At 49.5% G+C, this 10,047-nt stretch overlaps 1 protein-coding gene across 1 annotated transcript in view; it reads left to right on the top strand.

Moving 5' to 3' along the window:
- The window catches only part of LOC143296948 (putative peptidyl-alpha-hydroxyglycine alpha-amidating lyase pgal-1), a 22,829-nt gene extending 18,617 nt beyond the window's left edge, over positions 1 to 4,212 (top strand). Inside the window, exons 9-10 of the mRNA XM_076608994.1 lie at positions 35 to 171; positions 2,345 to 4,212. Of these exons, the coding sequence (XP_076465109.1) occupies positions 35 to 171; positions 2,345 to 2,488 (281 nt within the window). The 3' untranslated portion in view covers positions 2,489 to 4,212. The remainder of the gene's footprint in view (positions 1 to 34; positions 172 to 2,344) is intronic.
- Positions 4,213 to 10,047: the final 5,835 nt, after the last annotated feature.

Here is a 10,047-nt window from a genome sequence, read left to right as displayed (position 1 = left end):
GTGATGTGTAACAATGTGGATGTCCCATGTCCAGGCCGGGTGATACACGCGGCAGCCGTCCTGTCCCAGCAGCCGGTGTACGACAAGCAGGGCTACCCCTACAGTCCTCCCCGGGCCTTCACCTATGACATCGAAGGACGCTTCCTGGGTGACTGGGACTACATAACCCCTGTAAGTACCCCCCTCCCCCATCACCCATCTCCCTGCTGTGGCATGCTAGGTTGGTCAGTAGGCTGGTAGGTCAAACCATAGTTTAGTCAGACACTCGCTTGATTTACCTATTCACTTGTCAGTGGCTGTTTCATGTATCGGTGGTAGAAATCCAGTTGTACTCCAATTTCTATTCGATTCTTTATTTCTCCTCCCCTCGGAGTCACCAGAGACTCTTTAGAATGAATAGTATCCCCGCCTTCTCGAAATTCTGTGCTGGAAAGTTTCTCTTTTCTATCATTCCTTTCTCGTTTTCTGCCTTGCTGCTCCATTCACCTACCGCTATCTTTTTTTTTTTTTTTCATCTAAAAATCCCTGAATATCTTTTTATCAGGACTTAGGCGTTGTCACTATGTTGTTGTTGTTGCTTTTTTTTTTCGCACAGGATACGTGAAGCGTCCGTTGGCAATGTTTTGTGTGTGTCAGTTATTATATCAGTGATTGACGGGCGCAATAGCCGAGTCGTTAAAGCTTGGACTTTCAATCTGAGGGTCCCAGGTTCGAATCTCGGTAACGACGCCTGGTGGGTGAAGAGTGGATAATTATTTTTCCGATCTCCCATATGTGCAGACCTGCTCGTGCCGGAACCCACTTCGTGCGTATATGCAAGCAGAAGATCAAATACACACGTTAAAGATCCAGTAATCCATGTCAGCGTTCGGTGGATTATGGAAACAAGAACATACCCAGCATGCACACCCCCGAAAACGGAGTATGGCTGCCTACATAGCGGGGTAAAAACGGTCATACACGCAAAAGCCCACTCGTATACATACGAGTGAACGTGAGAGTTGCAGTCCACGAACGAAGAAGAAGAAGCATGTCAGTTATTATAAATACTTTTGTTCATTATGCATATCCATCTGTTCAGTTTATCTTTCAAATCCCTGTGGAAACATGGACGAAATGGTCACGCCAGAGGACTGTCCTAGGTTTACGTGAATCTAATTGTGCTTGTACGTGATTTCCTTTCCGGGTGTTTTTTCACGTGCTTCGGGATGGATGTTTCCAGTTGTCAGCGCTGCTATGGGCCTGTGTGGGGGGCTGGGCTGTGAGCAGCATTTCCCATAGCTGTCCATTTCTGTATTAGTCATTGATGGGGTTCCCATAGCTATCCATTTCTGTATTATTCATTGATGGGGTTCCCATAGCTGTCTATTTCTGTATTATTCATTGGTGGGGTACCCATAGCTATCCATTTCTGTATTATTCATTGATGGGGTTCCCATAGCTCTCCATTTCTGTATTATTCATTGATGGGGTTCCCATAGCTATCCATTTCTGTATTATTCATTGATGGGGTTCCCATAGCTATCCATTTCTGTATTATTCATTGATGGGGTTCCCATAGCTCTCCATTTCTGTATTATTCATTGGTGGGGTTCCCATAGCTATCCATTTCTGTATTATTCATTGATGGGGTTCCCCATAGCTATCCATTTCTGTATTATTCATTGATGGGGTAGTTGGGTGTCTGACTACTCGTGTCAGAATTACTGTTTTACATCACAGCTCCAGAGATGAATCAGTTATGTTCTTCTTCTTCTTCTTCTGCGTTCACTCGTATGCACACGAGTGGGATTTTTGCGTGTATGACCGTTTTTACCCCGCCATGTAGGCAGCCATACTCCGTTTTCGGGGGTGTGCATGCTGGGTATGTTCTTGTTTCCATAACCCACCGAACGCTGACATGGATTACAGGATCTTTAACGTGCGTATTTGATCTTCTGCTTGCATATACACACGAAGGGGGTTCAGGCACTAGCAGGTCTGCACATATGTTGACCTGGGAGATCGTAAAAATCTCCACCCTTTACCCACCAGGCGCCGTCACCGTGATTCGAACCCGGGACCCTCAGATTGACAGTCCAACGCTTTAACCACTCGGCTATGGCGCCCGTCAGTTATGTTCTCATCACACTGATGTTTTCTGCGCCTCAGTAACCTTTGTCCTATTATAAGATTCCGTCAAAACAACTGTTCACATACACATGAAACACTCTGTTCACTTTTTTGTTTTACAAAAACACAAGATTCACAGGAAACAAACAAGTTTCCCCACCAAGCGCTTTACATTTATACACGTGGAAGCACGTAGCTTTATTTCTGTCATTTCTCCCGATGTGTTTTGCAGAGAGAGGCGGAGCAGGGACCCAGCATTCGGCATGACATTGCAGTGTCTCCCGACGGAAGTGACGTATATCTGGCGGATGTACTGGAGCGCGTAGTGCGCAAGTTCAGCATACACCCCTTCGCCAACAAAAAGTTCTTCGGTTAACACCAGGAACTGACAAGTACACCACTGTGATATCTGAGAGGTTGTTCTCTTTGTTTCCAGAATCATGTAATGTAGAAAAGGAACAGTGGAACTCTTGTCACCGAATAAAGTAACGAAATCGAGAACTGCCCACACATGTTATGTTGTTTGGACTGTGTTATTTCCCAAAATATTATGACCTGAATTCAGGTTTAAAGTTATGTGCACATGGGTGTCCGTGATCGTGTGTACATTTCCAGCTTCAGGTGTTTTCAGTTCTCAAAGAGAAAAAGAAAAGCACGCACACGTAACCCTCTCCCCTTCCACACACACACACACACACTTGCCACACTGACTTGAATTATTGGAACGGACATAGTAGCGAAGAGCAACATCAAATTTCTGTAATTATGTAACTGTTCGCTTTCAGCCTACATTTTTGTTGATTCAGACAATTTGCCTGTAGATTCTGGTCAGTAGCCGAAAGCTTGCTGTATTTTTGCTTGTACTGATAGATGTTGTGTGGTTTTCAACTCCTACTGCGGCTCTGTACTTAGACATGAAAGCCAAAAATACCGTTGTGATGCACACATCAGACACACACTGACCTGACTTGCGCTGATGCCCTTGTATTTAGTGTCACATTTGTGAAAATATGTAAAATGAAGCTACAACAACAACTACTACTACTACCTCCGTAACACCACCCCCCACCACCCCCGTCTTCTTTTCGTCCGAACACAAAGAAAGCTGTTCATATTTGATAGAAGTTTTGTTGCGAATGCATACTCCATGTGGACAAAATGAATCGAAAGGACTATTTGCTGTTCTTCATCTCGTGTCACAACAGGCTTGAGCAAAGCGCGCGTCTTCGGAAATAATTTCAACGCAATACCAACTGAGAGAGAGAGTTAGAAAACTGGCTCAAGCACACAGGCATCTCCTCATGAATAACACAACAGCAAGTATCCACGGACAATTGTTCAAATTGAATTGTTTAGTCACGGTTGGATTTCTCAGTTTTCCGTGAACATTCCGGAATCATGAATGACAATGAATTATGTCCAATAAACGGCTTACGGTTGAGATAATAATGATAATAATAATGATGGACATTTGTGTCGCGCGTTCGCCCCCCCCCCCCCCCCCCACCCCCACCCCCCCACTCCCCCCTCTCACAGAAATACTACTCAAAGCGCTTTACTTTTCGTTCCGCCCTTATCCCCACCCCGACCCCCCTTCCCCCAACATAAACACGTGCCAGAATGCACTGGCGAACATTGGAAACCGCCCACCCGTTCGCGACACCCTCAAGAAAACATTTCTGCTACACCTACACACACACACGCACACACATACCCACACCCCCACGAGCACCCAACCACACACCATTTATCCGGAATTTCCCTGCAAAGTAGCAACAGCAGCTGATGTCATTCCTGTCCTGGCATGTCTGGGTGAAGCCTTTTCACACATACTACTGTGTACCATACCTGTAAATACACCGTGTAAATGGTATTACCGATACTATACTTCTGGCGCATGTAAATTACTTAATCTACTAGTTTGAATATACAGCAGTCATATAAAACCTGTCGTTGTGGACAGTGGACAGGCTGCGGACAGTCGGTACTTGTGGATTGTCCGTGGCTCACAAGTCCGATTCCAGTACAGACATGTCAGGCTGTTTTTGCTGTTTATTGTCAACTATTCCAAAGTCAGTGTCAATAAAGTGGTGGACATAATCTTTGTGTTCTGTGTGTGGTTGTGGCAGGATGGGGGTGGGGGTGGGCAGTGTTAACGGTAGCGAATGGAGCGATGTCTATCAGTCACTTCCGTCTCTTGCTCCTCAGGCCGACCACAAGGGTTCATGTTGTCTCCGTGTATTAAAATGTCCACTGTCCCCGTCACAGGCAGAGGCGACACTGTGTGTGTGTGTTAGAGAGAGAGAGAGAGAGAGAGAGTGTGTGTGTGCGAGCGCGTGTGTGCGCGTCTGTGTGTGCGTGTGTATTTTCATACTCACATATATATATATATATATATATATATTAATTACACATACATACACGCACAGCGCGCGCGCGCGCACACACACACACACACACACACATTATATATATATATATATATATATATATATATATATATATATATATATATATATATACGTATTAAGGGTTATGTCCGGGTAAAATTTGCTACCTTCATGGACAGAGTGCACACAGAACGCAGAGGTGGCAACATGAAAATAGTCCACAGGTCATATTCCATGCACCGGAAAAGAGAGAGAGAGATTGCAGGAGAGAGGGCATACTGAATGATCAGTCCATCTTTGGTTATAGTGGTGTCAGACCTGAAAGATTCAGAACAGAATAATGAAAGTTCATTTTAAAAAAAGATTAAAGTTCAGTTCACATTTCAAACTTTCAGGAACAAGACAGACTTGATGTACATAAGTACGAAGAATTCATCAGGCATACCACTGGTTCCTGACCGTCGGCCGAAAAGCAGCAACATGATGAAACAATGAGTAACTCCTATGATAAGGGAAGGAGCTCTTTCTCGTCGAAGATATTCCTTTTATCGTGTGTTGAGTGAAGGGAAAAGAAAGACTTTAGAATAAATGTGATGGCCATGCATCTCATTTGTCTTGAATAAAATCAAGAACTGCACGTGACGCGGCCTAAGGCGGGCAGTAACACGGGATGATGATTCGTTCCGAAGCTTGCTTTGTATTTGTATTTCTTTTTATCACAACAGATTTCTCTGTGTGAAATTCGGGCTGCTCTCCCCAGGGAGAGCGCGTCGCTACACTACAGCGCCACCCATTTTTTGTTGTTGTTGTTGTTGTATTTTTTCCTGCATGCAGTTTTATTTGTTTTTCCTATCGATGTGGCTTTTTCTACAGAATTTTGCCAGGAACGACCCTTTTATTGCCGTGGGTTCTTTTACATGCGCTAACTGCATGCTGCACACGGGACCTCGGTTTATCGTCTCATCCGAATGACTAGCGTCCAGACCAGCACTCAGGTCTAGTGGAGGGGGAGAAAATATCGGCGGCTGAACCGTGATTCGAACCAGCGCGCTCAGATTCTCTCGCTTCCTAGGCGTACGCGTTACCTCTAGGCCATCACTCCACGATGCTTAGTCAGCAAGACAGCTCAACAAACCTGAGGGGTTCACAGAATGCGGAAGGCCATGCAGAAATGAAAATACACAAGAGAAAGACCTTCAAGACATACGTGCAATATTATCGAATCCAACAAAGAAATCCTGAAATAATATACTGAACAATACTGCAAAACATCAGATCATGTGGCGAAAAGACTCACACTTTGATGTGAACTTGACCTGCTGTGTGTGTGTGTGTGTGTGCGCGCGCGCGCGCGCGTGCGTCTGTGAGAGAGAGAGAGAGAGAGTGTGTGTGTATGTGTGTGCGTATGTGTTGTCTGTCTCCGTTTCCCAGTAAAAGAGATTACCAATTATGACTGACAAACAACAAACACAAAAAAAGAAGCAGCAGTAGAAGCCGTAGCAGGGGCGGCAACAGCATTAGCAAAAGAAGAAGGAAAGACAAGAACGGAGGAAAGACAAGAAAAGAGGAAAGACAAGAACGGAGGAAAGACAAGAACGGAGGAAAGACAAGAACAGAATGGAGGAAAGACAAGAACGGAGGAAAGACAAGAACAGAACGGAGGAAAGACAAGAACGGAACGGAGGAAAGACAACAGAATGGAGGAAAGACAAGAACAGAACGGAGGAAAGACAAGAACGGAGGAAAGACAAGAACAGAATGGAGGAAAGACAAGAACGGAGGAAAGACAAGAACAGAATGGAGGAAAGACAAGAACGGAGGAAAGACAAGAACAGAACGGAGGAAAGACAAGAACGGAGGAAAGACAAGAACAGAACGGAGGAAAGACAAGAACAGAGGAAAGACAAGAACAGAATGGAGGAAAGACAAGAACAGAACGGAGGAAAGACAACGGAGACAAGACCAGAGGAAAGACAAGAACAGAGGAAAGACAAGAACAGAGGAAAGAAAGAACGGAAAGACAAGAACAGAGGAAAGACAAGAACGGAGGAAAGACAAGAACAGACGGAGGAAAGAACGGAAAGACAAGAAGGGAGGAAAGACAAGAACGGACGAAAGACAAGAACAGAACGGAGGAAAGACAAGAACGGAGGAAAGACAAGAACGGACGAAAGACAAGAACGGAGGAAAGACAAGAACAGAACGGAGGAAAGACAAGAACGGAGGAAAGACAAGAACGGAGGAAAGACAAGAACAGAACGGAGGAAAGACAAGAACGGAGGAAAGACAAGAACGGACGAAAGACAAGAACGGAGTAAAGACAAGCATACAGAAAGACGACAGGAGGAGACACACACACACTGGTTTTTGCTTTGACAAAAGACAATTTTTTTTATTAGCAAGGTTGAGAGTTGTGATGGAACAGACACACACCCAGAGAGAGACAGAGAGAGAGAGAGAGAGAGAGAGAGAGAGAGAGAGAGAGAGAGAGAGAGAGATAAAGAAGACACGGGAAGACACAGAGTGGAAAATGACGGTAGGAAGAGAGAGATGGGAGCAAGGGAGGAAATAAGGGACGGGGTATGGAGATGGTGACAAAGGACGGAGACGGAGAGAGGGTGGTGTTGGGGAGTTATGATTAATAGGGAGGAAAGCTGAGGAAGAATGAGCAGGAGCTGTTGAGATAGCGGTGGGTACGGTGAGATGGAGACTGTTGGGACTGGGGTGGAGAGCTATGGGGATGGAGGGGGGCGGGGGGAGACAGAGGGGTGGAGAGCTATGGGGATGGAGGGGGGCGGGAGACAGAGGGGTGGATAGCTATGGGGATGGGGGGGGGGAGGGAGACAGAGGGGTGGAGAGCTATGGGGATGGAGGGGGAGGGAGACAGAGGGGTGGAGAGCTATGGGGATGGAGGGGGAGGGAGACAGAGGGGTGGAGAGCTATGGGGATGGAGGGGGGGGGAGACAGAGGGGTGGAGAGCTATGGGGATGGAGGGGGAGGGAGACAGAGGGGTGGAGAGCTATGGGGATGGAGGGGGAGGGAGACAGAGGGGTGGAGAGCTATGGTGATGGAGGGGGTGGGGGGGAGACAGAGGGGTGGAGAGCTATGGGGATGGAGGGGGAGGGAGACAGAGGGGTGGAGAGCTATGGGGATGGAGGGAGAGGGAGACAGAGGGGTGGAGAGCTATGGGGATGGAGGGGAGGGAGAGGGGTGGAGAGCTATGGGGATGGAGGGGGAGGGAGACAGAGGGGTGGAGAGCTATGGGGATGGAGGGGGAGGGAGACAGAGGGGTGGAGAGCTATGGGGATGGAGGGGGAGGGAGACAGAGGGGTGGAGAGCTATGGGGATGGGAGGGGGAGGGAGACAGAGGGGTGGAGAGCTATGGGGATGGAGGGGGAGGGAGACAGAGGGGTGGAGAGCTATGGGGATGGAGGGGGAGGGAGACAGAGGGGTGGAGAGCTATGGGGATGGAGGGGGTGGGAGACAGAGGGGTGGAGAGCTATGGGGATGGAGGGGGAGGGAGACAGAGGGGTGGAGAGCTATGGGGATGGAGGGGGAGGGAGACAGAGGGGTGGAGAGCTATGGGGATGGAGGGGGAGGGAGACAGAGGGGTGGAGAGCTATGGGGATGGAGGGGGAGGGAGAAGAGGGGTGGAGAGCTATGGGGATGGAGGGGGAGGGAGACAGAGGGGTGGAGAGCTATGGGGATGGAGGGGGAGGAGAGGGAGGGTGGAGAGCTATGGGGATGGAGGGGGAGGGAGACAGAGGGGTGGAGAGCTATGGGGATGGAGGGGGAGGGAGAGAGGGGTGGAGAGCTATGGGGATGGAGGGGAGGGAGAGAGGGGTGGAGAGCTATGGGGATGGAGGGGGAGGGAGAGGGGTGGAGAGCTATGGGGATGGAGGGGGAGGGAGACAGAGGGGTGGAGAGCTATGGGGATGGAGGGGGAGGGAGAGGGGTGGAGAGCTATGGGGATGGAGGGGGAGGGAGACAGAGGGGTGGAGAGCTATGGGGATGGAGGGGGAGGGAGAGGGGGTGGAGAGCTATGGGGATGGAGGGGAGGGAGAGGGGGTGGATAGCTATGGGGATGGAGGGGAGGGAGAGGGGTGGAGAGCTATGGGGATGGAGGGGGAGGGAGAGGGGTGGAGAGCTATGGGGATGGAGGGGGAGGGAGACAGAGGGGTGGAGAGCTATGGGGATGGAGGGGGAGGGAGACAGAGGGGTGGAGAGCTATGGGGATGGAGGGGGGACAGAGGGGTGGAGAGCTATGGGGATGGAGGAGGAGGGAGACAGAGGGGTGGAGAGCTATGGGGATGGAGGGGGGGACAGAGGGGTGGAGAGCTATGGGGATGGAGGGGGAGGGAGACAGAGGGGTGGAGAGCTATGGGGATGGAGAGGGAGGAGAGGGGAGGGTGGAGAGCTATGGGGATGGAGGGGGAGGGAGACAGAGGGGTGGAGAGCTATGGGGATGGAGGGGGAGGAGAGGGGAGGGTGGAGAGCTATGGGGATGGAGGGGGAGGGAGACAGAGGGGTGGAGAGCTATGGGGATGGAGGGGGAGGAGAGGGGAGGGTGGAGAGCTATGGGGATGGAGGGGGAGGGAGACAGAGGGGTGGAGAGCTATGGGGATGGAGGGGAGGGAGAGGGGTGGAGAGCTATGGGGATGGAGGGGGAGGGAGAGGGGTGGAGAGCTATGGGGATGGAGGGGGAGGGAGACAGAGGGGTGGAGAGCTATGGGGATGGAGGGGGAGGGAGAGGGGTGGAGAGCTATGGGGATGGAGGGGGAGGGAGACAGAGGGGTGGAGAGCTATGGGGATGGAGGGGGAGGGAGTGGGGTGGAGAGCTATGGGGATGGAGGGGGAGGAGAGGGGAGGGTGGAGAAAGGGCAGATATATAACAGGAATAAGACAAAGGGATGGAGCAGGTGCTGCATACATAATAATGATAGAGCAAAGGAGAGAAAGAAAGACAGACAAACAGACAGAGATACAGACAGACCGAAAAGGAGAGGGAGGGAGAAAGAGAAGGGAATGGTTTATTCACAAACAGGCCTCAGCCCCAAGTGAAAGGGTTAACTTAACATGAACATTGTACAACTTCAGTAACAACAACATATGCAATCATGCGTAAATAAAGATAACAAAGTAGAACTCTTAATTTGAAGGCATTACACAAAAACAAGGAAAAAATCAGGAACGTCCTTACTGTGGCTTGACGACATTAACAGACAAACTAAACAGAGAGGGATGTTTGTAGTGATGGAGAGAGAGAGAGAGAGAGAGAGAGAGAGAGAGAGAGAGAGAGAGAGAGAGAGAGAGAGACTGAAGATGAAAGAAAAAGGGAGGGGGGTTGGGGGTGGGGGGTGGGGGGGGGGGTGTGAAAAGCTGTACCTAACAGTACGAGGAACAAGACATACATGGGGGAGCTGACCGAATTACGGTAGTGGGGAAGGGAGAGAATGGGGGGTGGGGGGGGGGAGATGTGGAAATAGCGATAGAAACGGGGGGTGGGGTGGATAAGGAAGAATAGGGGAGTGTGTGTGTGTGGGGG

Source organism: Babylonia areolata, chromosome 22 (assembly GCF_041734735.1).
Source record: "Babylonia areolata isolate BAREFJ2019XMU chromosome 22, ASM4173473v1, whole genome shotgun sequence".
Taxonomy (NCBI): Eukaryota; Metazoa; Mollusca; class Gastropoda; order Neogastropoda; family Buccinidae; genus Babylonia; species Babylonia areolata.
This window is presented reverse-complemented; position numbering and strand designations above follow the sequence as displayed.